Source organism: Sus scrofa, chromosome 1 (genome assembly GCF_000003025.6).
Source record: "Sus scrofa isolate TJ Tabasco breed Duroc chromosome 1, Sscrofa11.1, whole genome shotgun sequence".
Taxonomy (NCBI): Eukaryota; Metazoa; Chordata; class Mammalia; order Artiodactyla; family Suidae; genus Sus; species Sus scrofa.
This window is the reverse complement of record NC_010443.5, coordinates 253,794,155-253,821,458: the sequence shown is the minus strand read 5'-3', so window position 1 is coordinate 253,821,458 and position 27,304 is coordinate 253,794,155. Positions and strand designations below refer to the sequence as shown.

The following is a 27,304-nucleotide window of genomic DNA, read 5'->3' as shown; positions in this document are numbered from 1 at the left end:
CCTGCTGCTGTTTCAACACATCCTGTATTTTTTGTCTTGCTTTTTATCCATTGTCTCCTCTGGACTCAGCGTGCCCACTGTCATCAAGATTTGCCTCCATTTCTCTCCAAAAATTGCCTCTTTCAGAAAATTTCCCCCTTTTTTTAAGAATATTTGATCTCCTTTAAAATTCTTCGTCTCCGAGTGCATTATTATGATTGATAATTACCAGAGTTAGCCTTTGATCAGCACTGCTTATCTGCCTGTTTTCCCTTCTAGAATGCAAACCTGTGGAGGGCGAGGTTAGTGTCTTGCTCATCTTTGTAAGGTCCTTCTCTCCAAATTAGCCTTAGTTTAGTGCTGCTCAAGACAGACAGGGTTACTTGAATAGCAGATTTGTAAAGACCAGCATGTTGACTCATTCACTGCCTTGTAAAGAAATGAATGGGGAAGGTACAGTGGGTGGGGTGAAGCTTGAACAGTAGCAGGATTAAGAAGCAGCAGAAGGAACAAAGGTATAACAACATTACCCATTGGTTCATTTAGCAGACTGAATTTAAATGGCACCTCGTCTTTTTGGTCTCTTAGATCTGCATACAATATACTGACAACAGAAAAAATAAATTAAAACCTGAAAGTACATGTCCTGAGAAACTGCACGGTATAACAGTTTCTAAAGTGGAAATGTAACTTGTGCTGAGACCTAGAGTTTTAATCTATGGCTAAAATAATCAACTTTCAGGGAACCACAATAAAAGCATGTTATTGTCTCTTAAAAAGAAAAAAAAAAAAAAGAAGCAGCAGAATTCACTTGTCCGAAAAGAAAGCTAAAAAACACTGTTGTCAGTTGGCAGAGTGATACCTTGAAGATAAATCACTTTCCTTTTAGAGCAAGAGCTGGGCACACCTGAGGGACAGTCTTAGATGTGAATATCATACTGATACGCTTTTTTGTTTTTGTAAATGCCCTATGGCCATTACCTCAAGAGCACCATAAGAGTCTCAAAAGTTTTCTAACAAAATTTTGTTGCATTATGGGAGTTCCCATTGTGGCACAGCCGAAAGGAATCCAACTGGGAATCATGAGGTTGCGGGTTCGATCCCTGGCCTTGCTCAGTGGGTCGAGGATCCGGCGTTGCCCTGAGCTGTGGTGTGGGTCGCAGACGCAGCTCAGATCTGGCGTTGCTGTGGCTGTGGTATAGGCCAGCAGCTACAGCTTCGACTAGACCCTTAGCCTGGGAACCTCCATATGCTGCTGGTTTGGCCCTAGAAAAGACAACAACAACAAAAAATTGCATTATGGTTTTGCTTTTTTTCCCCTTTGGCTGTGCAGCATGCAGAAGTTCATGGGCCAGGAATCAAACCATGCTACAAGTGTAACCAGAGCCACAGCAGTGACAACACCGGATCCTTAACCTGCTGCACCACGAGAGAACTCCTGTGTTACTTTTTTTTTTTTTTTTTTTTTTTTGGCTTTTTTTTTAGGGCCAGACCCAAGGCATATCGACATTCCCAGACTAGGGGTTGAATCAGAGCTGTGCCTCCACCACAGCCACAGCCATACCAGATCCAAGTCACATCTGCGACCTATACCACAGCTCACGGCAGCACTGGATCCTTAACCCACTGAGTGGGGCTAGGAATCAAACCTGCAACCCCATGGGTTCTAGTCAGGTTCATTGCTGCTGAGCCACAACAGGAACTCTCCTGCATTACATTTTTAAGAAAAATTCCAAATAGTTTTATTTGAGAAGGAATGTTTTGAAAGCAGACTCTTAGTAGAATGCCCCAGCTACCGAGAAGGATGACAGTATTTTACCCAGGCAGTGATAAAGGGCCCGGACCAGTACTAAACAAAGCTCTTGGTGTGTTGAGTCTGATGTGTTGAGATGATGGAATTGTGGGAGTGATGTATTTCAAACATGGTCTCTGACTAGAACATTTCCTTTCCGTTTTGTATGTGTGTCAGACGACGTGTATACGGAGATAAATATAGGTTGGGGGGAATCGGTTTATGGCTTGATAAACCTGTTGCTCATCAGTGAAGGGATGCTGGAAGAAGTGAGGGGAAGACACTGGTGTGGTAGGATTGAGAGATGCTGGAATGCAGCTTTGCAGGAGCTGTCAGGACATCATAAGGCCCACAGCAGCTTTGGTTCGCAGCCAAGTCTCTCTACTGTCATTCCCCAGAGCTCCAAGAAACCTCTGAGCAAGCACAGTCCAAATTCAAGAGTGAAAAGCAAAGCCGGAGACAACTGGAACTCAGGGTGACATCCCTGGAGGAGGAGCTGACTGACCTTCGAGCTGAGAAGGAGTCTTTGGAAAAGGTAAGTTCTCCGTCTGAAGTTTCTCTCTTGGGCCCAAGGGACCAGGATTGGCTAATTAATAAACATTCTTATTTTCCTTTTAAAAATTATAGTAGCATGTGCTTCTTGTAACAAATACAAATAATACAGAAAAGTGGAAAACAAAAAATGAAATTCATCTTTTCCCCTCTTTAATCTCCTACACTAGAGGCAACAACTATTAAAAAATATATGATTGAGTTCCTCTGTGGCTCAGTGGGTTAAGGACCTGGCATTGCCACTGCAGTGGCTTAGGTCACTGCTGTGGCGTAGATTTAGTCCCTAGCACAGGAACTTCCACATACCTTGGGCTTGATCCAAAAATAATATGATTATTCTTCCAGATTGTTTTCTGTGTGTATACATACACATATGCATACATATAGGTATGAAATACATGTAGTATTGTACACTGATAACATTTTTAACAATAATGTGGGGAGTTCCCTTCGAGGCTCAGTAGTTAAGGACCCGACTAGAATCCATGAGGACGCTGGTTTGATCCCTGTCCTGGCTCAGTGAGTTAAGGATCTGGCACTGCCGTGAGCTGTGATGTAGGTTGCAGACACAGCTCGGATCTGGCATTGTTGTGGCTGTGGTGTAGGCCAGCAGCTACAGCTCTGATTCAACCCCTAGCCTGGGAACCTCCATATGTCATGGGTGCAGCCCTAAAATAGCAAAAAAAAAAAAAAAAAAAAAAAAAAAAGGGATCATATTTAACGCTTTGTAAAAAATTGTAATGTGGACATTGCACTAATAAGAATGGAAACTTTCTCATTCCTTTTTTATTTTTTGGCCATGCCCACAGAATGCATAAGTTCCTGGGCCAGGGTCTGAGCCACTGCCACAGCAATGACCTGAGCCCCAGCAGTGACAACACCAGATCCATAACCACTAGGCCACCAGGGAACTCCAGGCTTAGTGCCTTTTTAGGGGATAAACCTTGGTCTGTATTTTGGGGGTTTTTTCTCTATGGTTTTATCAGGGTTTTGTTTTTTGGCCACACCCGAGGCATGTGGAAGTTCCCAGGCCAGGGATTGAAACTGCACCACAGCTGTGGCAATACTGGATCCTTAACCTGCTGTGCCTCAAGGGAGCTTTTTTTTAAAAACCATTTCGGCAACTTTTTTTTAAAAACCATTTCCTTCTGACTTGGGGGCTATTTAATCTTTATGAATATGATCGAATGCTACTTTAAAATAAGTTATCATTTGTGTAATTTCTGGGGGTGTGTATGTGGTGTGTGTGTGTGTTGAAAGTCCTTTCACAGGCTTGTGATTTTCCTACCAGCAGGCTGTGAAAGTACCAACTTCCCTGTACCCTCACCACTGTTAAGATGTTCCCCATCTCTTAATAGATCAGTAGATAAAGCTCTTCTTGTCTAGAATTTGTCTGCCAGTAGCTGAAAATGTTAACTGTCTGGGGGAAAGTAAACTATAAAATGAATTGTTCCCAGAAACGAAGTAAGGACCCAGTGATGTTAATAACTACCAGTACCTGGAGTTCCCTGGTGGTCTACTGGTTTAGGATCCAACACTGTCAGTGCTGTGGATCAGGTTCAGTCCTTGACCTGGGAGCGTCCACATGCCATGGGTGCAGCCAAAAATAGTAATTACCACCACCACCACCACCACCACCATCTTCATTTATCCTCTGTCAAACAGCTAGAGCTGATGATGGTTCTCTTGTTCCTAAGAACCTCTCAGAAAGGAAAAAGAAGTCAGCTCAAGAGCGCTGTCAGGCTGAGGAGGAAATAGATGAAATTCGCAAGTCGCACCAGGAGGAATTGGACAAACTTCGACAGCTCCTGAAAAAGGCTCGGGTGTCCACAGACCAAGCAGCTGCAGAGCAGGTAATGGGAAACTGAAGCGCTTTGGAAATAAAAGGGAGGCATGAAGGACTTTTTCCAGTTTCTTTTTCATCTTTTAGGATGACATTTCTCATAGTCATAGTCTCTCACTTTGGAGAAATGGGAAAGAACATCCAGGAATCAGATGAAGACTCTTAATTCCTTCGTTAAAGCTTAATGAAAATGTTATTATAAAAAAAGTAAATTTTTAAAGAAAGTCTTTATAAAAGCATTCCGAACATGATAAGGTCAAAGTTCTTAACCACCAGACACTACCCTTCAGGCGCATAAGGCGACTTATCTAAGCAATCAGGCAGGACACAGCTGGAGCTCTAGTCCATTTGCCTGGAGCCTTTCCCTTTGTAAGTTCTCAAGTTCATGTTTGTATGTTCTTTATTTAGAGTGAGTTGGTGCCCTCAATTTAATCGCCTGTGGGAATTTTGACAAAAATAAGTTTCTTCTGAACCTATAAATTTTGAGGGTCTGGATCCTGAAAAGTATGATCACATTATGGCCCTGCCCTCTGGGGACCTGTCTGGATAGTCACATCTTTACCTGGTTGGAGTACCTTTTAGAGTCCTGACAACTAATGACATCTTCCTACCTACATTAAAAAGTACACTTACTACGGAGTTCTTGGAGTTCTCGTTGTGGCACAGCGGAAAACGAATCTGACCAGTATCTATGAGGATGCAGGTTCAATCTCTCACTCAGTGGGTTGGGGATCCAGCGTTGCCGTGAGCTGTAGTGTAGGTTGCAGACACAGCTTGGATCCCGTGTTGGCGTGGCTATGGTGTAGGCCAGCAGCTGTAGCTCTGATTCTCGAGCTCCATCCTGGGAACCTATGTGCCTTGGGTACAGCCCTAAAAAGACCAAAAAAAAAAAAAAAAAAAAAAAAAAGTGCATTTACTTTTAAAGTAATCAGGGTCTTCCAAACCGTTGTTTCCCTGTTAAATCATATCTGTTAGCTTATTCTTTCTGCCTTGTGAAAGATGGGCTTCCCTAGATGTGACTGGATACCCCCCACTCCCTCCCCAGTGCAGTGATGACTTTCTCTTGGCAGCTGTCTCTAGTGCAGGCTGAGCTTCAGAGCCAGTGGGAAGCCAAGTGTGAACATCTGTTGGCCTCTGCCAAGGATGAACACCTGCAGCAGTACCAGGAGGTGTGTGCCCAGAGAGATGCCAGCCAGCAGAAGCTGCTCCAGCTGGAGGCAAAGGTGAGGGTTTTTCCTGGGCTTAGGAAGCCTGGTTAATTTGAAGCAAGCAGGTTGTTCAAGTCTTGCCGATCCTTTTTTTTTTTTTTTTTTTAATTTTTTTTAATTTTTAAATTTTTTTTTTATTACTCAAGTGAATTTATCACATCTGTAGTTGTATAATGATCATAACAATCTGATTTCACAGGATTTCCATCCCACAGCCCAAGCACATCCCCCCACCCCCCAAACTGTCTCCTCCAGAGACCATAAGTTTTTCAATGTCTGTGAGTCAGCATCTGTTCTGCAAAGAAGTTCCGTCTGTCCTTTTTTCAGATTCCACATGTCAGTGAAAGCATTTGATGTTGGTGTCTCATTGTATGGCTGACTTCACTTAGCATGATAGTTTCTAGGTCCATCCATGTTGCTAAAAATGCTGGTATTTCGTTCTTTTTGATTTGCCGATCCTTTTGAACCTGAAAGTTGTTAATAGCTTGAAAATGGAATCATACTCGTTTAGCTCTCCAGTTTTATCAGTAATCTTTCACATACACATTTGGGATGGAAGGTCAGTGACCTAGAAAAAGAAAAGGCAGCATTCATGTTCTGATTCCATTCTTATTTGATCCTTCATTTATTAAACAAATACTTACTGAGTGCCAGCTCTGTTCAAGGCACTATGTTATGGAAAGGGCTTACAAAGAACTCTCTTCAAGAATCTCATAGTCAAGGAAGGGAGACAGAGAGGAACAAAGATAAGCATTATGTGCTGTGAGGCCCAGAAGAGGAAGTTCCTAGGGGAGCAGAGCCAAGGGAGATAAGGGGCTTTGGTGAGGAGGGGAAGGTGGCGGATGTCCTGGGAAAGGCGTGAGATGGGATGGAGCCCAGGTAGGTGGGATCATCTGGCATAAAAAACAAGAAAGAGAGAGAGGGGTGGCCTAGGGCCATGTGAAAAAGTCCTCGTGTCTGGAGGTCCGTTTTTTAAAGTATCCAGTTGAAAATCCTTTACTCAGACATGAGGAAGGCCATCTTGTAGGTGAATAGGTTGCTTCTGATGTCCACTCTTCATCTGTCTGTGTGACTAGGGTTCCCCCCCTACACACCCACATGCACACACCACCACTACCACTACCACCACCACCACTGTTTTCATTACTACACGCACACACACACCCACACCCACCACCACCACCATTTTCATTACATTCTTACACACACACACACACACACACACCCCACTACCACCACCACCACTGTTTTCATTGCATTCTTGCCCTGCTGAGGAACAAGGCCAGTGCCCTGGTTGGGAGGGAAGGAGGACATGAAGCTGGGAATTGAGTTTGAGTGATGGAGAAATGAATGCTCTGAGTCAGCAGGCCTCGGGTGGGGGTGGAGGGTGTGGATGGCAGCAGACCTGTGTGAGGTTAACACTTGATGCTCAGGATGGTTCTCCTGGGTTTCCTGACTCCATCACCTGCAAGTGCAGGTTTGGAGGCCACAGCCACAGTCTGTTGGTTTTGCAGTGTTCAGCCCTCCAGGCCCAAGTCACAGCCCTGAAAGAGCAGAATGCACAGCACCTCAAGGACCTGGAGAACAAGCCCCAGGTGTCTGGAGTGGAAGCTGCCACTGCTGACCCCTCAGAGAAGGTGAGCTGGTATATCAGCGAAGTGAACCATGTCATAGCGGGATTGAACGTGCACATCAGGGCTTCAGAAAGAATGTGGTCAATTTTTGGTGTTGGCAGCTTTTTGCCCCCCCTATTGTTGGCATCAGTCCACCACTTATCTAACTTAAGTCAACATTAACCCTTTGTAGCCTACCCCCGTGGTGGCAGACCCCACAGGGCGCTATACTGAGGTTTGGGTAGATAAGGGACATGTTTTGAAGTCACAGGAGAGGAGTGGGGAGTGTGCCTGGCATCTTCTAGCCGCTAATGCTCATGGCCCGTGGCAGCCCTAGTGGTCTTTAAAGGGTCTTATTTTAAGGGGTCTTGGGCACACATGCCACAGCTTACCCATCCTTGAGAGCCCTTCTGTCAAGAGCTCCTCATTCTTTAGGACTGTCCTCTCCGCAGTGACACCCTTCAGTGTCTCAGTTCTGGACCAGCTGTGTCCCGCTGCAGAGTTCTTCGGAGGGCCTCACCTCAGCCTTCCGAAGCTCTCTGGAATTTACGTGCATCCCTTGCTTGCTTGATTTTGGCAGCATCCCTTTTGGTGGTGTTTTTCTCTCCTCATGCCCGCATGCAGGTCAAGAAGATCATGAACCAAGTGTTTCATTGCTTGCGGGGGGAGTTTGAGCTGGAGGAATCTTACAATGGCAGGACCATTCTGGGGGCCATCATGAGCACCATCAAGGTACAGCCAGCTGGTGATGGTTTCACCGAAATAGGTATCTGGTTGCCTAAGTAACCTCTAAGGGATCATGAGTAAAAAATGATTCAAGACTGTTCATGAGTACCTAGGATTCCTGGAATGACCTCACTGGACGAGTATGGGCAGCCTTTCATGAGAAGCAGCAACGTCATTTGAGCAAAAGCAGACAGAAAACAGAGTCACTCGAACTAGACGCCCAGTTGCGTTAATAGGGGCTGGGAGCGCCTCTGTTTCCTGTTAGTGATCATCTCTTCCTCCTTGGCTTTTGAACAGATGGTGACTCTCGAGCTGTTAGACCAACATGAGCGAGAGAAAGGAGAGAGCAGCAATGAAGAAGAGGAAGAAGAGGAGCGACCTCGGAGCCCTGCCCAGGAGCCATCCATCTCAGTCAGTGCTAGGCAGTCTCAGGCACCCTCGCACAGGGAGAAGCAGGAGCCCCCACGGTGCCGACAGAGCAGGTGGTCCAGGAAGCTGCCGCTCTGCCTCCTCAGGCCCTCCCGACTCCCCAGGATGATGTGCAGGGGAGGGATGGGGAGCCCTCAGAAGCAGAGGCCCTCTCAGAGATAAAAGAAGATGCCTCCCCTCCTGAACCAGCTTGCCTCGCCTCCCACAGAGCCCTGAGGCCCCCGACTTCAATTCCCCCAAGCCTCCGGGCCCTGTAACTGTGGACTCTGAGTGTGAGGAGGCCCTCGCTCCCAGCTCCTTGGGAGGTGCCTTTGTCGGGGAGCAAGAAAGCTCCAGGAGACTGTCCCTGACTTTAGACTCCAAAAAGGGGGACCCACTGGCCTTGGGGCCTGAAAGTCCAGAAGGAGAGCCTCGGGCTCCAGAGCTCAAGAATGAGGAGGGTGTTACTAGCACCCCTGCTCCCTCCCAGGAGCCCTGCAGCCCAGAGGCAGCTTCTTCAGCCGTAGGAGCAACAGCTGGATCCAGCCACTGTTCTCAGCAGCCCAGGTATGTCCCCTGAGCAGAATTTCAGGAACAAGGCAGCTGTGTGTGGAGGTTGTCTTCATTTTTCTGGGGCTGGTGACTCATCCTCAGAGAGTGACTAGCTGATTCACTTATTCATTCATTCATTCATATATTTATTCACTACCAACCATGTAAAAGCCTATGGTAGTGTGGTAGGCAAGACAGAGCTAGTTCTTGCTGTGAGGAGCTCACAATTTAGAGAGAAGGACAAAGCCTTATACAGCTAACCTTGAACAACGTGGGGGTTAGGGGTGCTGACCCTCTGTGTGTAACTTTTTTTTTGCTCCATCCATTGTTTTTTTTTTACAGCATGTAAAAGTTCCTGGGCCAGGGATCGAACCCATACCACAGCAGCAACCTAAGCCTCTGCAGTGACAATGCTGGATCCTTAACCCACTGCGCAACAACAGGAGCCCCACCCACACATCCACCCCCGGTGTATAACTTCATGGTCGGCCCTCTGTACCCACAGTTCCTCATCCACAGATTCAGCCAACTGCATGTCTTCTGTTACTACATATAATTGGATCTGTGCAGTTCATACCTGTGTTGTTCAAGGGGCAGCTGAATTATAAATGCATGATAAATGCTTTATTTAGAAAAAGAAAAAAGAAATGGGGTGTTCCTGTCATGGCACAGGGGAAAGAATCCGACGAGTAGCCATGAGATTGCAGGTTCGATCCCTGACCTTGCTCAGTGGGTGAAAGATCTGGCGTTGCCGTGAGCTGTGATGTAGGTCGCAGATGTGGCTGTGGCTGTGGTGTAGGCTGACAGCTGTAGCTCCGATTCCACCCCTAGCCTGGGAACTTCATATGCCCCCGGTGTGGCCCTAAAATAAATAAATAAATAATAATAAGATAAAAATAAGAAGCAGGGTGTACAGAGAATAAAGAGGGAGTTATTCTACATTAGATCGGATGATAAGGGGGTTATTCTGCTTTAGAGAGGTTAGGAGAAGTTATTCTACTTTAGAGGGGTGATTACTCTACTTTAGATAGAGTGCTTAGGGAAGGATTCTGAGAGGGTAACACTGAAACTGAGACCTGAGGGATGGTTAGGAGCCTTCCCTGCCAAGAGTGGGAGGAAGCGTTTGCAGAAAGCAAGAACAGCACATGTGAGGCCCTGTGGCAGGAGGGACATGACACAGTCAAGGAAGAAGGCACGGTGAGTGGGAGGAGGGTGGTGGTAGGCTGAGGTCAGAAACCTTGGTAGGAGCCAAGTCATGTGAGATTTTTTTGGTCACTGTTAGAAGTTTGGCCCTCGGGTGCAGTGAGAAACTGGTAAAGGGATTTAAGCAGAAGGATGATGTGGTCTTACTTACTTGTTTTAAAAGATGGCTCTGGGAGTTGCAGTTGTGGCTCAGCAGGTTAAGGAACCTGACTAGTATCCACCAGGATGCGGGTTTGACCCCTGGCCGTGATCCCTGGCCTCGATCAGTGGGTTAAGGATCCAGCATTGCTATGATCTGTAGTGTAGATCACAGATGCAGCTCCAATTGGACCCCTAGCCTGGGAACCTCCATATGCCGCACATGTGGCCCTAAAAAAAAAGGAAAACAAAAAACAAAAAAACAAGGTGGCTCTGGCTGTAGATCCTGGAGGGAGTCAGGAGTGTCGGAAGAAATTCCTGGGTGATGACCCCAGCTGTTGGCGTCCTCCTCTGGGGCCTGTGGGTATTGTGGCCTAGAGCAGAAACAGTGTTTTTCCGTGACTCCATTTTCTTGATTTTTCTTTCAGTCTCTGTGAAGATGAAGACGACGAACTGTTTAAAGGGGCAACTCTGAAAGTTGCGAGCCCCAAAGCACAGGCTGAGGAGGAGGATGATGACGAGGTGGTAAGGAAATCCCGGGCATTGCCAAGTCCTCCCGCTGCCCCTGGGGGGCCCCTCCCTCCAGCCCGTGAGAAGAGGAGTGCAGCGTGTTGGTGGCCCACTCCCTGGGCTCTGTGTGCAGCGCCCTGCGGGAGCAGGCTTGGGGCTGGGAGGGGGCGGCTCTGTGAGCACGGTGGGGACGGTCAGATACCACTTTATTCTTGAAAAAGGGTCCCAGGCGCTGCTCATGCAGCAGTGATTTCTACTTCCAGTAAGAAAGTTGGGCTCCTTAGTCCTCTGTTAGAATGCCGAAGCCTCATCCTCTATTCTGCTAGAGCATCCTTGGTGTTTTGGAAGGGACTTTGAGGGTCTTCCTGTCTGGCATCCAGACAAGATGTCTGTCTTTATTCATAGACAGAGAACCTAAGGCTCAGAAGGATGGTTTACCTAAAGCCAAAGAGTTCATGGCAGAGCGAGGACTAAAACCTCAGGGTCCTAGTAAGACCATCTGTTTCTGAGCATTTGCTGCTTCCAACCTGCCACCTTGTGTTTTCATCACCACATTCCTGGGCTGAAAATTGGTTCAGCACCAATAGCATAGTCCCACTTCACAGAGTTGCAGAGTGAAGGGCAGGAAGGTGAGTTGCTGACAGAGCCTGGGTCGGAACCCTGATGCTTGCCTCTGCGGTCCCCGTCGTGCTAAGTTAAAGCATTCTTGGCATTTGTTGTGATGGCACTTAGAGTAGCGCGAAAAGTAGACAGAGAGGACAGAACAGCTTCAGGCTCACTGTGTCATAGGAACAGAAATACGAGGTGAAGGGGGCAGATTTTCTCCCCACATGTATCATCAACCAGAATTGTTTTTTTGCCTTTTGCCAAACCCTTGGGAAAGTGACAGAGCTGGAATCTGGCTCATGTGTACCAGCGCCGTCCTCTCTTTCTTGCTTTTGACTAGGGAAAGCAAACCAGTTCATTCATTCATTTCCCCAAGCTAAATTTTCATTTGAGAATTCTGAATATGAATTCTGCACTTTAAAAAAAGAAAGAGGGAGTTCCCTTGTGGCTCAGCAGTAACAAACCCAACCAGTAACCATAAGAACAATTAGATCCCTGGCCCCTCACAGTGGGCTAAGGATCTGGAGTTGCCTTGAGCTGTGGTGTAGGTCACAGATGCAGCTCCAATTGGAGCCCTAGCCTGGGATTTTCCGTATATTACAGGTGCAGCCCTAAAAAAGAGAAAGAAAGAAAGAAAAGCCAATTTAGTATCTCAAGTGATTGCCCTAACTGTAGTTGGAATTTTTTAATTAGCACTATATTATTGGTATTAATAGTAATACCATCGAGTTAATGTCTATTTCTTGGGTATTCTGAAAACTTCTTGACAGACCTTTAATCATTCTGTCCATCAGTGAGGTGTAGACGCTTTTATCCTATTTTATTGAAAAGAGGACGAGGGTCGGGCAGATGAAATAACATGCCCAAGGTTACACATAGCTAGTAGAGGCAGAGCCAGAACTTTAGCTGGAATAAAACAGAAGCAGTGAGCTACATTTTAAAGCCCAGACTATCAGACTTTAGAGATCCCGTAACTGATGCCCAGAGAGATGTACAAAGTCTGTTAGTTGATGGTGGAGATGGAATTAGCCCAGGGACCTCTGGCCACATCCCGCTGCCTTCCCTTTGACTGGCCCTCTGAGGACCGATCCTGGGCCGGGGGAGTGCACCAGAGCAGCAGGTACCTTACTAGAGATTCCTCAGTGCTTGCCTGTCTCCAGCATCAACCCCTGCTATGCCTATGGGACCCGTTCCCTGCCAATCCAGAAGATAAAGGCCAAGGGCACAAGTCATGGAAAGCGGGGAGTTTCCTCATGGCCCGTTAGTCCCCCTTAGTCCCCTACCTGGCTGTGGGTGTGAGGGAGGGGCCAGTGAGACCAGGGGTGTGAGGCTGTGGCCTTGTGTTCCTGGGATTTCTTCATCTCAGGATTCTCCACTTGGTGATGTGGCCAAGCCTCTAAATTCAGCTCTCAAGTGAGGGGCCCACATCCAGAGCCACAGGCCACCTCAGGCCACAGTATTTTTTTTTAAATGTGACTGTATTCTTCTCAGCTTCCCTTCATCTTCCTGCATCTCTTCCTTTAGGGCTGCTCAGCTTCTGTTTCTTAATCCTACTCCTACTCTCTCCATCTTTTCCCACATGAAACGTGTAAATTACTGCATGAGAGGAACCCTGTCTAGTCCATCCATTTGTTTCTCAAATAAATGACAAAATTAGCCAAACCCAGTTGGTCTTCTTGTCTCTGTGTTGAAAGATTGCCTCCCTTCTCTGACCGCTTGTCTCAGCTTTATCTGGAAGCCTAGGTTTGCTGGCCTCAGGGTTAGTCCTTTCAGTAAAACCCAAACTAACAACCTCCTTTCCATCCTGGAGCCGGGATCAGACGCCAATCACGTCACCCTGCGCAGGTGGGAAGTCCAGCGGGGGCAGGACCTAGGGGGACTGACTGCTCTTTCCTGTTTTGTCAGAGCATGAAGGGACGCCCGCCCCCAACACCCCTTTTTGGAGATGATGACGATGACGATGACATTGACTGGCTGGCCTGAAGACCCAGGAAACCGGTGCAAAGGTTTCTCTGCCGACCCTTCCCTGAGCATGATTTTGCACAGCCAGCCCCGGGTCTAGACAAGCCCCAGGGTGAGGTGAAGGTGAGCTTTCTGAGGACAGTAATTCAGATATCCGAGTTAGCCAGCCTCTGAGCCCCTGCCTGGCCGGCAGAAGAGGAGTGAGATCCTGTCTTCAGAACGCCGGTGGTCAGCAGCCCACCGTGGTCCTGCCTCAGTGCCCCGTGGAGGAAGGGCTGGGGGCTCCCCTCCAGCCAGTCCCTGCGAGAGTCCTGCCCTCTCCCAAGCTTTTATTCTCTTAACTCGTGGACTGATCTGCCTCTCAATGCTCGACGGTGTCTCAGCCACAGGATTGTCACCTGGGGTGAGGTCTCCCCAGTAGAACCGAGGGTGGATTATACTGTCCAAGCCAGGATGACTTAACAGCCTTGCCTGCAGTCCTGAGACGTCTTGTCTTTTTTCCTGCCTTAAATCTAAGAGGTCAATGAATATTTGAAATTAACAAAACTAAAATAAATGTCTTCAGTGAAAGTTAACTCAAGCTCTTGGGGTGAAATCAGATTTGTTTCTGAGGGCTGTCTGTGCTCCCTCTCTGGGACTCTAAGGGTAGGAGTTGTAGCAGATCTGGGTTGGTTAGTATGCTTGAAAGCTTTGTGAGGTGTTTGCTTTGGTACCTAACCCTGGAACTTTAGAAGGTCACCACTCTGCTATCCCAGCTCATCCCAGCTACTTTAAGGCTTGGGGCAGCAGGGTTGTCTGAGGACCAGTCCTGTTGTCTACTTGCTGCTGCAGGTGTAGTCCTACACCCTAGGGGCCATGCAGAGGAGGCTGGGGGTAGGGGGGGTCCCTGTGTTCTACTGTCGTTCATCATGGCACCTGAGAGATTGAGTCTTCACTTTGAGAGCAGCTTCCATTCCCTCTTAGTTCAGGCCCAGGATTATGCAGGGAATAGTAGTGAGAAAATGTCTGTAGTTATTGTATTTATTTCAGGACTTTCCAAAGACCATGCAACCAGTCTTCAAAAAATGTAGAGTAATTTTGGAGTTCCCTTTGTGGCTCAGTGGTAATGAACCTGACTAGTATCCTTGAGGATGCAGGTTCAATCCCTGGCCCCACTTAGTGAGTTAAGGATCCGGCATTGGTGTGAGCTGCTGTGTAGGTCACAGAAAGCAGCTCGGATCTGCTGTGGCTGTGGCTGGGAACTTCCATATGTCACAGGTGCAGCCCTAAAAACAAAAAAATAATTTCAATAAAAAATATTCCCTTATTTAAAATGTTTATCAGGTAGGAACCTGAATGGCATTCCATCTGACCTGACGTCGTCCTTTGTGGCGACAGCCTTGAGCCTGGGAGGCAGTAAGAACTACCATTTACTACAAATAGGCACTGCTGTGGAGTAATTTACACAGACTATCTCATCTCCAGCAACCCTCGCAGAAGACACTGTTATCCATTTTATAGTGGAGACACTGGGGCATGGAGCGGTAAAGTAACCTTTCCAAAGTTACCTAGCTTGTTGGCAGCAGAACAAGAATTTAAATCCTGGCCATGGGATTCGAGAGCCTGGGCTCTTGGCCACCACAGCAGCATTTGTCCTGGGTTGAGGGAGGAGGGGAGTGATGTTTGTTAGAAGTACGGGCTTGTAGGCCTCACAATATCCTGACACAGAATTTCTGCCCTCTTAGGGTAAAATACACAGACATGAGAGTTTTCAGCCTCCAGTGTCTGCACTCACGCCCTTGTTCCACTGGGTGGGTGCTGTATGGCTATAGCCAGTTATCCTCTCAGCCTCAGCCCTCATCTGAGTTGATGAATGGACTTGGGGCCAGGCTGCCTGGCTCTGCCACTTATTAGCTGGATGACTTTATTAATTTCTCTGTGCCTCAGCTTCCTCATCTCCAAGACAAGGACAAAAATAGTTTCTACCTTGTTGTGGGGATTAAATGATTAATATTGTGGAGTTCCTGTTGTGGCTCAGTGGATTAAGAATCCGACTAGTATCCATGAGGATGCGGGTTCAATCCCAGGCTTCGCTCAGTGGGTTAAGAATCTGGCATTGCCATGAGCTGTGGTGTAGATCACAGACGTGGCTTGGATCCCATGTTGCCATGGCTGTGGCATAGGCTGGCAGCTACATCTCTGATTCGGCCCCTAGCCTGGGAACTTCCATATGCCGTGGGTGCAGTCCTAAAAAGCAAAAAAAGAAAAGTTAATATTGAAAAGTGCTTAGATACTGCCTGGCACATGATAAGCAATGCATAGGTGTTAAATTCAAGTAGAGAAAATACCACCTTTTGTGACTTGGTTCTGAAGAATGTTGAAGTGCCTACTTAATCTGGCCTATAATCCATTTCTCTAGAGCACAGATTAAAAAAAAAAAAAAAAAAGCCCTCCATGTTTTGAAAGCTCAAATGTATTACCACGTTTGAAGGTAGACTATCAAATTGAAGAGGCTGCCAATCAGTTTGCCGGTGCTTGTAGGGATGTTTGTTGCAGTGCCCCAGGCGAGGAGCCTTAGCTGGTCAAGACTTGTAAGGGGATGCCCAAGCCTCCATCAGCAAGACGACGGCATCTTACAACTGTCGTGACATCCATTTCCAGGCGTACATGGGGAGGATGCACCGGTCAGTACTGAAGGCCTCACATACGAGACTTTGTTGGAGCTGCCTCTTACTGTAAAGATTAAACGGTGGTGTTGCTGTTTTGCTTGTGCACTCAGGGAGGGAAGGCGCTAATACTCATGCCCACCCGGGTCCTCAGAGTCCACAGGACAGTTATTTTTCTCAGGGCAGGCTCACCGTTAGTACCTGTCACGTGAAGGAAGGAACGGCTTGGTGACTAGGCTGGCTTGGGAGTGTCTGCCTGAGGGCACAGCACTCCAGATTTTGCTGGGCAGAGTTGTCCTCATAGCAGACACTCAATCCTTGGCCCTCCTGCCAGCACTGCCAGCTTCGTTTGCCCCACTCAGCTCCTGCAGCTGTTGTCAGGGTTATGTGAGCTTGCTGTTTAGATGAGGAGAAACAGAACTGCAGTCACAGGCTATTTAAAAATATATATTTATTAAAATGCGTCTTTCTTTTTCAATTCCCAAAGCTTCAGACCACCTTTCATCCGGCCCGTGAGGTACCTGAGTACAGACATTACAGTATACAGCAGTGATTTCCTCTCCCAGTACCACTTCTTTCCCTTTTTTTTTTTTAAGTGAAAAGGTTCAAATATCTGAAGAGCCCTATCTAACTCTATAACATAATGCTTTGGTTTGATTACTTATTGCATCTTCAGTCGGTACCCCCTGTGGCTTACTCAGTAGTTTAAGTGAATCATGTTTCCCCACCAGATTATGAGTGTGAACAGTAGGTAGTAAATAGCATTAGTATTAGATGTTATTCAGTGCAGTTCTTGCTCTTGCATAGAAGAAGGATCAGGATAAAAGGAGGTTATTAAGGCCACAAGAGCTACCGGACACCTGAAGGCATTGAACTATCTTCTTCCCGCAGGCAGTGTCATCTGATGGGAGGAGTTCCCTCGGTTCAGATAGGTCAAGGCCTTGAAAACAGTCCTGCTTCTCTGCTTTTAATCTGCTGTCACTTCCTCTCCCCAAGAAAGGGAAACAGGTCCCAGCAGATGCTGCTATGATCATGAACAAAATAAAATCATTTCAGTAAAAATTTGGTTTTGTTATTAATGTGCAAAATTGCCAACCAGGCATTCAGTGGGAACAATGAGAAATCTCAGTTTGTCAGCATGATCCACAGAAGGCACAATCTTCACCTGTCCCAGGGCAGAAAGGTGAGAAAAAGGAGCCACCGCATCTCTGTCCCCGAGAGGCCGAAGTCAGGAATTCCAGTGGAAGGTGCTCCTCTGCATAAGGCACAGATCAGGAGAGCAGAGGATATCCAGGTTCATCACCCAGAACCATCTCCCTGTCTTGATCTTTGGAAATTCGTAAGTTTTAAGTCAGATAAGTCCTCACGGGCTCAGCAAACCTGCCCCCTGGTTCTGGTCTCTCCATCCTCCCTCTGGTCACAGCAGCCTTTTTAAGGCACAGACTGACTATGCCTGAGCTCTCTACAGGCCGGCTGAGGAGCCGCAATGGCCTCTGAACTCCAGGGAGCATGCGCTGGCTTCAGCTGAAAGTTTTCAGGAGCTGAGAATGGTGTGAGACTAGCCAGCAGAAGAGACAGAAGACATGAGGCTGGAAGATAAATGTTTGGGGAAGGGGCCCCTGCTCTCTCCAGCCCTTAGTTCCTGCACAGCCCTCACGAGCTAAGTCATGTTGAGAAGTGGGTAGGCCAGGTAGTAGCCCACACCTGAGCCCAGGACCACGCCAAAGAAAATCCACGTGTTGTAGGACATCACAGCCAGCATCATGAAGTAGCCAATGACCACCTGAGCGACGTGGAGTAAAGACTGGCCAAAGTGACACATGAACCACCTAGATAAAAAGAAGAGCCAACTTAATGTTGGTAATGAGCTGGAAGCTAGGAACTGGTGTCAGGAAGCAGGGCAGCTAAGTTACAGGACCATCTGATTTATAATTTATATGCTTAACCCAGGAGAGATTTTCTTTTTAAAAAGTATATCAAAAATGCCTGAGAGGATTCCCATCATGGCGCAGTGGGAACGAATCCAACTAGGAACCTTGAGGTTGTGGGTTTGATCCCTGGCCTTGCTCAGTGGGTTAAGGCTCCGGCATTGCCGTGAGCTGTGGTGTAGGTCATAGACACAGCTCAGATCTGATGTTGCCGTGGCTGTGGTGTAAGCCAGCAGCTGTAGCTCTGATTGGACCCCTAGCCTGAGAACCTCCATATGACGCTGGTGGGGCCCGAAAAAAGAAAAAAAAAAAAAACTGTAAAAAAAACTACTGTATAGGGAGTTCAGGATAATCACTTCTCTCCCACATTTATCTCTGAGCTTCCTGGTATCCTGGGCAAAAAGGGAAAATGAGACATGTAATTATCAGTAAGGCAGATTTTTTTTTTTTTTCCGGAATCTACTGTGAGAAACAGGATTACAATTTAAGGAGCATGGACTTTGGTGACAGAACAATTCCTAGCACTGCCACTTACTAAATGTGGCTTAGCACAAATGTCCTAACCTCTCTGAACCTGAATTTGCTCATCAGTAAAACAGATATATTGGTAAAACAGGTATAAGAACACCTGCCTTGCAAGGGGGTTGTGGGTATTCGAGGCACACACAAAGAAACAGGCAGGCACATTAGGCCCAGCAGGAGCTGCAGGGAGGGCAGAATGGGGGTCCTAGGCAGCTGTTCTATCAGTAATGGGAAGGGAATAAAGGAGAGACAGGGAGCCCCCAGCCAAGCTGTATACGATGCTGACCACAGTTCTTATTTGTGTAGGGACAGCAGATCCAGTTTGGGGTTTGGAAGCTTTTGTGACCTAAGGAAGCCTGCTGAGATTTGGGGGAGGGCTAGGTGGACACCCTTGTTGCAAGACTGAGGCCTGCACCAGAGTCCTAAAGATCAGAGCCTCCCACGTGGCTGTTTTGAAAGCTCTGGCCTGAGCCTCGGGAGAGCTGGGCTCTAGTTCACCTCACTACTGACTGTAAGCACTTCAGCAAGTAAGTCATGGTCCTTCCCTGGGCCTCAGTTTCCTTTCTGTAAAGTAGGCCTGATACCCTGTGGGCCCAGCCTACCTCTGAGGGTGAATGCAAGGACACTGCCTGTTCCCCACCCCCTCTGCTTGTTACCTGAGATGGGTCCTGCTGTCTGGGAGTGAGTCTGAACTTGAATCCTGGTCTGTCTCTTCGATGAGCTGCTGCCTGGTGGGTGTGGACAGGCTCATCAAGGCCTGGAGGAGCAGCCTGGCTTTGCCAACCTTGAGGCTTTCATACAACACAGCCAGGAGCAGGACCACCAACACCGAAATGGCCATGCCTGTCAAAAGAAGCTAAGTTACAGAGACCCAGCCAGGCAAGGGAGCAGTGCTCCCCTTCTGGCAGCTTCCCTGGGGACCTGGCACAGGTGGCAGAAAAACACCTCTCCGCATCCCCTCTGAATCCATTTGTTCTCCCTCGCATCTTATCTTCTCCACCCTTGCTGGGCTCAGAACCTCCTCGCTGTCTCTTTCCCCCTCCAGCCCTTTCTTGGTGGGATTGGCCGACCAGAGTGTGACTCTGAGATACAGCTCCGATTAGACCCCTAGCCTGCGAACCTCCATATGCCGTGGGTGCGGGCCCTAGAAAAGACAGAAAGACAAAAAATAAAATTAAAAAAAGTGAAGCTGCCTGAAAAGGCCAGGGGCTGGGGTGGAGAAGCTCTATACCACCGTCTCCAGCTACACCCCTGGAAGGCAGCCCAAATCTCCCTCCTGACTTCTTGTTAAGGGAGGAGCGTGTATAGCAAGTTCCTGTTTACATCTGTGTACAGGGAAAAGTCTGGAAGCAAGGAGATACAGCAAAGGAGTCATAATTATCGCAGCAAATCAGGAAAGTTTATTTTCTGTTCGTCTAACTTTCCGAAGTTTCTACTGTGTGTATTACTCTTACAATAGTGGGGAAAACCCAATAAAGTATTTTACAGAAAACACTAAGTGCTTATTGGAGCCGCTGTGTAAAATTAACGGCTACTTCTCTTTTGCCAGTGGAGGGATACTAAATGGTCCTGCTATAGTATTTTACTGGGCTTCCAGGAGGAAATCATTTGCCAAAGATGCAGGTGTTTAAAATACGAACTTACATATAATTGCATGCACATGGTACAAATTCAAAACAGTACAGATGGGTATACTGTGAAAAGAATTCTTCCCAGGCCAGTCTCCCAAAAACCTCTGCTCCCCTCCCCAAAGCAGCCTCTGTTAGCAATTTCCTGTGTGCTTAGCTTTTCAGGGATACTCAATGTATGTATAAACCTTTGTCTAAATGACAGCACCCTATCTGCACCCTAACGTCATGGTCGTGGCCCCACTATACATTGTGTGCGGGCTCCCCTTAACTCACACAGATGTACCTTATTTCTGTGGCTTCATAGCATCTGTGGCATATATTTTCAAAGGATGGCCACCTCCCTATATCCCACCCCATGCTCTTTTTACAATGTCAACATCCTGCCAGCAAGTGGTGGCATCTGTGTTTCTTCTTTAGCCTAAGTCTTTGTGACTGCCTCATCCATTGGAGGGCAGTGATGCTCTGTGATTTCCAAGGCTACATCTTAAAAACTAGGCATGGGGTTTTTTCTACCTTGTTCTCCCTTTTTTTCCCCCCTACCTGTTTCTCTTGGGACACTTAACTTGCTCTTAGAACCCAGTCACCTTGCCACAAGAAAGCCCAGGCCACAGGAGATGCCACAAGTAGGTATTTCGCTAACAACCCCTAATGGGGTACCAGCTAATAACTAGCTTCAATCAGACGCAAGAGTGAGGAAATCTTAAAGGTGACTCCAGTTCCAGCCACTGACCATACCTGCAGGAGAGACTTTGAGGGCTGTTTAGCTGAGCCCAGTCAACTCAGAACCTTGAGAACAAATAATAAAGTGACTGCTATTGTTTTAAGCCACTAGGCCTACCCTATAATAGATGACTGGAATGGTAACACATTGTAGGGAAGACCATAATTTATTTGATCAGCCCCTGCAATGATGGCCATTTGGGCTGCTTCCAGTCAGTTTTTAAAATGCTGCAATTACTTGGAGTTCCCGTTGTGGCTCAGTGGGTTAAGAACCTGACATAGCACCTCTGAAGATGCAGGTTCAGTTACTTGGAGTTCCCTGGCCTTGCTCAGTGGGTTAGGGTTCCAGCGTGGCCGCAAGCTGTGGCACGGCTCAAGGAAGCAGCTTCGATTCGTCGTTGCTGTAGCTCCAATTCAACCCCTGGCCAGGGAACTTCCATATGCCTCAGGTATGGACCTAAAAAGCTTTAAAAACAAAACAATTACTTAAGTGGAAAATATAATTCCATCAGGAATTAGTGCCCAACTGTCTTTTCAAGTCAAAGGAATATTATTCTCTTTTAAATTGGTGTCTCACTTGAGGTCAAAGGCTGTAGCAGCTGCTCTGAGCTTCTGAGCTCATGCTTGACAGTGAACCCTGTATGAAGGAGGTACTAGGAGGCAACAAGAGGCCTTGATCTAATTCTGGCTCTGAGGCTTACCCGATGGATGACCCTGGATGAGCTTCTTCCCCTCTCTGGGCTTCAGTTCCTGCCCCTGTAATAGAGGGGAAAGCTGCACCCTCTAGCCTCTCCCTGGGCCTTAGTGAGGATCAGTGGGATAACAGCGCCCTTGGAAGTCTGAAGGGCAGTGGCTGCCAATGGGAATTCTAAATGCAAAGTTCCCACTCAGTGTTTTATGCAAGATGAGTCAGGCCCACTAAAATGTCCACAGAGCATAACCATAGAGAATCCAGGTTTCCACTGCCTGGAGCTAGGAGACTTCTGAGTCTGAGTCTGGGTTTCCTGAATCTTACCTGCAGGACTGTGGACACTCCAGAAATCAAAGAGCAGCACTGCCTGATCCGAGAAGATGAAATGCATCTGAAAGAGAAGGGACTCTGCATCACAAGGGGCTTATTAGGGCGGTGGAAAATTGTGTTCCCTAATGCTCTTCAGCAACCTCTTCTAAAGGCCTAGGAAAATGAGGTCACTGGACTTAGGTGCCGGAAGGGCCACTAGGGGGTCATCAGGGCCGACCGAGGCCAGATAGAGTAGGGACTTGTCCACGCTCCCACAGAGGATCAGCAGCAGAGCTATAATTGAGCCGGCCCTGCTGCAAGGGAGGTGCTGGGAGGGGGAGGGCTCCTTCCTGGGCCAACCAGGTCACAGTGCTCTCCAGTCAGGCTGAAATGTCCCCTCCATGCCCTCCAAAGCCAATCGGGAAGCACTGGACCGAGGAACAGCTGCCTCTTCCTTCCCCGGGGCCCCAGCCATTCCACCCTGGCAGTATTGATTATGGAGAGCCCGGCGCAGCTGTCCTCACCATACCCCACACCTGTTCACTCGACATTCACGAAACATTTGCTGAGTCCAATTCTGTGCCCAGCATTACGGACGAAGGCGAATGTCTCTGCCCTGGATGAGCTCACAGTCTCATGGAAAGAATGAAGGAGCGAGGAGCACCAAAGCACCTGTCTGAAAGCTCTTCTCAAAGAGCACCTGGTCCACCCTGCGTTTGGGTGGTAGCAAGGGCTCTTCATACACTACATTTCACAGCAGTCTCTGTGGGCCAGTGAGGCCCATCTTACCAGGGGGAAGCTAGGTTCCGAAAAGTTAAGAAATTGGCTGAAGCTCACAGAGCTAGTGAGTTGGCAGAGCTGGGATTCAAACCCGAGTCTAGTTGGATCACTGTGTGTCCATGCTGCCTTGAAATAACCAAGGGAGAACATGATGGAAACTGGACAGTGATTCTAAATGCCCACACCAGACTTAATGACTATGTCTGACAAGGTTAAATCCAGACAGATCATTCGGTCCCCTCATGGGGAGTTCCTGTTGTGACTGGGCAGAAACAAATCTAACTGGTATCCATGAGGACACAGATTCAATTCCTGGCCTCACTCAGTGGGTTAAGGATCTGGTGTTGCCATGAGTGTAGGTTGTAGACGAGGTTCAAATCTAGCGTTGCTGTGGCCGTGGCATAAACCAGTAGCTTCAGCTCTAATTCGACCCCTAGCCTGAGAACCTCCATATGCTGTGGGTGTGGCCCTAAAAAAACCCAAAAATCAGTTCCTTCACAGATGGTAAGTTTCCCTCTAGTCACCAGGTAAGACCTCAGCCAGCAGAAGTGGCTCTGCAAACACTGGCAGTGCTCACCCAGCTAAAGAGATCCTGGCTGAGTTGGGCTTTTGCCTTCAAAGACAATGGCCAAATATTAGAATCCTCAACATCAGAGCTAGAAGTATCCTCAGAAAGTTCCGGCTTTTTGGGGTGGTTGGTTGGTTATTTGTCTTTTTAGGGCTGCACCTGTGGCATATGGAAGTTCTCAGGCTAGGGGTCAATCAGAGCTGCAGCTGCCAGCCTACACCACAGCCACATCAACACCAGATAGAAGCCGCATCTGGGACTTACACTACAGCTTATAGTAACGCCGGGTCCTTAACCCACTGAGCGAGGCCAGGGATCGAACCCACACCCTCGTGGATACTAGTCGGCTTCTTAACCTGCTGAGCCACAATGGGAACTCCAGAACATTTTTTCATTGAGATACAATTGACATATATTGGTTTCGCGTGTACAACATGATTCCATATATTGCAAAGGGGGCATCACAAGAAGTCTAGTTAACAGCCCATCTTGACACAGTTATAGTTTTTCTTTCTTGTGATGAGAACTTTTAAGATCTACTCTCTTAGCAACTTTCAAATATACAATACTGTGTTGTTAACTACAGTCACCACGCTATTCCATTACATCTCCAGGACTTACTTTCTCAGAGACTGTTTAGTCCCTTGGTTTTCAACTTCTTTGCCAGAGAACACCAGCAAATAAAATCTTCCTTGTAACTCCATTGTGTAAAACACAGGGATCTGGGAGTTCCCTTGTGACCTAGCAGGTTAAGGATCCGGCATCGTCATTGCAATGGCCCAGGCCAGGAACTTCCACATGCCGTGGGTACAGGCAAAAAACCCCTCAGGGCTCTGGGTGAAGGGGGGAGAGAGGTCTGAGCTCTGCTAAAATTCCATGTGAAAGGAGTTCCCGTCAAGGCGCAGTGGTTAACGACTAGGAACCATAAGGTTGCGGGGTTCCTATCCCTAGCCATGCTCAGCTCAGTGGGTTAATGATCCAGCGTCGCTGTGAGCTGTGGTGTAGGTCACAGACGCAGCTCGGATCCCGCATTACTGTGGCTCTGGCGTAGGCTGGTGGCTACAGCTCTGATTAGACCCCTAGCCTGGGAACCTCCATATGCCTCAGGTGCGGGCCTAGAAAAGACAAAAAAATAAAATTCCATGTGAAAAACTCCAGTCCCTTTCTAACCCCTTATCATTTGCAGATAGGGAAAAGCAGTCCCAAGAGAAGGGATTTGTCCAAGACCTTATAAGAAGAAAAAGGAAACCTATGCAGTCTATGAAAAATCACAAGGAAGAACTCCAAAATAAAAATAGCTTTTTATCTCCCTAATATGAAAGTGCTACTTGCTCAATGTAAAAAGCTGAAATAGTACCCCAAAAGAGTAAAAATCACCTTGCATCCTACAACCAGAGATAACAGTGCTCAGACTTTTTTTTTTTTTGCCTTTGTTAGGGCCACTCTCACGGCATATGGAGGTTCCCAGGCTAGGGGTTTAATCAGAGCTGTGGCCACCAGCCTACACCAGAGCCACAGCAATGCAGGATCCGAGCCACATCTGCAACCTACACCACAGCTCACAGCAACACCAGAACCTTAACCCACTAAGCAAGGCCAGGGATCGAACCTGCATCCTCATGGATGCTAGTCAGATCCATTAACCTCTGAGCCACGACGGGAACTCCAAGATTTCAAAAAGAATATCTGTTGAGGTGGCAGAATGTTCACAGAAGATTGATATGCAGAAACGAACAGGTACAAATCATCCTGTGAAACTCCATTTATAATAGAATTGTGCTCATTCGATTTCAGAAGGCTGCGGCACCATCTCTGCAGGTGGAATAGCGGGAGGTGTGGTGCCTTTACTTCTTTGAGTTCACTTGATAAAGCAGTTGACATGATTAGAATGTCCCCTGTGGCTAATTAATCAGGAGGTTCCATAAATGTGTTCCTTCTAACATTCTGGGGCCTGGGCCAGCCACCTCAGGGGCCCCAAACCCAGTGGACCTGAACACCCAACAAAGCAGTACAATTTGTTCAATCAACAAACACTGTTGTGCTAGAGGTACAGGTGCTGGAGATAAATGAGATAAGTCCTTGGCCCCCAAGGTGCTAACGTCTGTTAGGGGAGAAGGAAATGAACAGTTATTTCAACAGGGTGTATGTATCCAATAAGACAGATGCACAAGGGAGCCCAGTGGTGGTACTGGGGACAAACACCTCTGGGAGACACCTAACCCCAACTGGGGAGGCAGGTGGCTAGGACATCTGCTGAAGGAGGAGAAGCAGCCAGAGAAAAACGGACAGTCCAGTATTTCCAAGCTGGACGTGTCCACACAGAGCGTCCAGCCCCCTGGGGAGTAAGAAACCTGAGAGGGACAAAGACTCACCTCTCTTGCCTTTTCACAGGAGAAAAAGATTCAAATCAGTACACCCAGACTTGGAGCTTCAGTTTTCAGCTAAAGATCCCGGCAGTCAGATATGCAAGGAGCAGGCCTTGCACCCTGTGTCGCTGCTTAGGATAAATCTGAACCTCCAGCAGCGGAGTTTAATCTGTGCCTCATTCAGGGCCCCACCCAGCTAGGGAGGGGCTGTGGTGAAGAAGAGGGCAATCAAGGGACTTGCTTTCTTCTTTCTCATTTGGGATTGCTTACCCTTTAAGAAAAGCACCCTCATTTATAAGCTAAAGAGCTTAGACGAAGATTAAGGTCCCTGTCAGGCTGTTGGCTCGTTGGGGAACTTTTCATATAAGCTCTTTCCATGCATTTCCCCTTTTAGAGAAACGGCAGGCGGTTGGTGTGGACGTTTGACTAAACGATCTACGTTGGCTTCCTGGTTCTTCAATTTTATGACATTTTTTTATGGGATGAAAAAAATCGCGTATATGACTTTTTTATTCAAAGACCAGAGTTTTGCAAACTGTCATTCCAGCCCAGGCGAACTCTATCAAGAAAACGCTTATCTGAAACACTCTAACCCAAGCGTTGGGAGGATGGAAAGTAGCTGACTCTGGGATTCCCCACCTGCCCCAAAAGAATCAGACCACGAACTTGCCAAGTCCGGGAACCCGCCCGGGAGTATGCGCCCGCCTTGGACACAGGCTGAAATGCTCCGGTGATTCCCTCATCGTGGGAGAATTCCTGGAATCTCCCCCAAGTCACTGCGCCCAGGGCGGGGGACTCCGGGACTTGTCCCCGAGTCCTCACCCACCGCCTCCCCACCCTCAGCCGAGCAAGGACTGCTCGTAGGCTGGACTGACTCCCAGCAGGAGGGACAAATAAGAAACCTCCAAAGTCGGGCCAGCTCTGCCTCCAGCGTCCCCCCCAGCCCTGTTCCCGCAGTTGACAAGGCTGCAACACACCCCCTGACGGCCCTCGGCCAGGGGCGGCGGGCACCTCGAGGTGCCCAGGGGCGGCTGCTCCCAGAACCCCGCCCCGGCGTCCACTCCTCTCGTCAGCGCGGGACTCACCGCCATGGTGAGCGCGCTGGTTCTGCGAGGCACCGGGACAGCGTCCGCTCGCTGGGGTCTCGAGCTCCGAGTCCGGCCCTTCGCCGAGGCGAACACTACCCAAGCCGTGTGGTCACGTGACGGGTCGAGGCGCGCACGGGCTCCTGGGAGTTGTGGTCCTCAGGGTGCGCCCCACTCCCCCCTGCCTCAGGCTCACCCACCACTCGTTGGACCTCCTGCCCGGCCCCAGAGCCCCAGCCGAGTGGGCCGACGGGCCAAAGCCACCAGCGTAGCGGTTTCCCTCCTGCTTTCTATTTGGTCCTTTCCTGTTTTGCACTTGACTTGTCTTAGCAATTATCATAAAAAGATTTATTGCTTGTTGTCGTAAACCGTGCGAAGCCTAACACATGTTGAGCTAAATATTGAAATACCATCCTGCGGACTGGATAGCAACAAATTAGAAGCAAATTACAGAAAGTATGCCCCAAGATTTTAATTGTAGCTCCCCCCCCCCTTTTTTGGTCTTTTCCAATCTAGGTGAAAAGCAATATACAACTGTAATCTTAATTTGTATTCCTTTGATTACTAGGGCTGTAAACTTTTTTATTATTGGTATTTCTATGTTTCTATATTGTCTGTCCATTTTGTCCATCTGGTTTAAGGGGGGTGAACTTAGGAGGGGATTTAAAATATAATTCAGTAATTCTTTGCCAGTCCTTCCATGTGGCAAGAGGCTCCTTAGACAAACCTGAACAGAGTCAGTACTAGTGGACCTAGAATCTGGCGTGTGATCTCAGTTCAAATCCTTAGCCAGCAAGTACTGGCCATGGGACCTCTGGCAAAGGACTTGACATTTCTGAGCCTTGGTTTCCTGGTCAATAAAATGGAAAGAATAATAGACTCTATGTCATAGAGGTATTGTAAGGCTTAATGAAGATTTGTGTGTTAAATTCTCAGCATAGAGCCTGACAGTGGGAGCGTGCTCAAA

At 47.9% G+C, this 27,304-nt stretch overlaps 2 protein-coding genes across 3 annotated transcripts in view; one reads left to right on the top strand and one right to left on the bottom strand.

Annotated features, from left to right (window-relative positions):
- Positions 1–15,538, top strand: part of FKBP15 (FK506 binding protein 15) — a 62,265-nt gene extending 46,727 nt beyond the window's left edge. The window contains 10 exon segments of the mRNA XM_021067627.1: positions 2,170–2,306; positions 4,021–4,176; positions 5,237–5,389; positions 6,889–7,011; positions 7,612–7,719; positions 8,011–8,170; positions 8,173–8,379; positions 8,382–8,688; positions 10,443–10,539; positions 13,036–15,538. Coding sequence (XP_020923286.1) covers positions 2,170–2,306; positions 4,021–4,176; positions 5,237–5,389; positions 6,889–7,011; positions 7,612–7,719; positions 8,011–8,170; positions 8,173–8,379; positions 8,382–8,688; positions 10,443–10,539; positions 13,036–13,113 — 1,526 coding nt within the window. The 3' untranslated portion in view covers positions 13,114–15,538.
- Positions 16,172–26,454, bottom strand: SLC31A2 (solute carrier family 31 member 2). 2 transcript variants are annotated; one of them, NM_001244427.1, is made up of 4 exons: positions 26,338–26,454; positions 21,554–21,620; positions 18,844–19,030; positions 16,172–17,566 (listed from the first exon to the last, which is right to left on the bottom strand). In NM_001244427.1, the coding sequence occupies exons 1-4, from the start codon at positions 26,341–26,343 to the stop codon at positions 17,398–17,400; spliced, it is 429 nt and encodes a 142-aa protein (NP_001231356.1). In that variant the 5' UTR covers positions 26,344–26,454; the 3' UTR covers positions 16,172–17,397. The 2 variants fall into 2 exon arrangements, with proteins under 2 accessions (NP_001231356.1, XP_013849204.1); XM_013993750.2 differs by lacking the exon at positions 26,338–26,454 and adding an exon at positions 25,259–26,232 and having other exon boundaries at positions 16,319–17,566.

Bases quoted from the DNA above. Each gene is read 5' to 3' on its own strand.
- SLC31A2 (NM_001244427.1), bottom strand. The intron at 19,031-21,553 runs GTAAGATTCAGG...TTCTTTTGACAG, and splicing joins GAGTGTCCACAGTCCTGCAG to GCATGGCCATTTCGGTGTTG. The intron at 17,567-18,843 runs GTAACAAGCAGA...CTTTTTATCTAG, and splicing joins GACAGCAGGACCCATCTCAG to GTGGTTCATGTGTCACTTTG.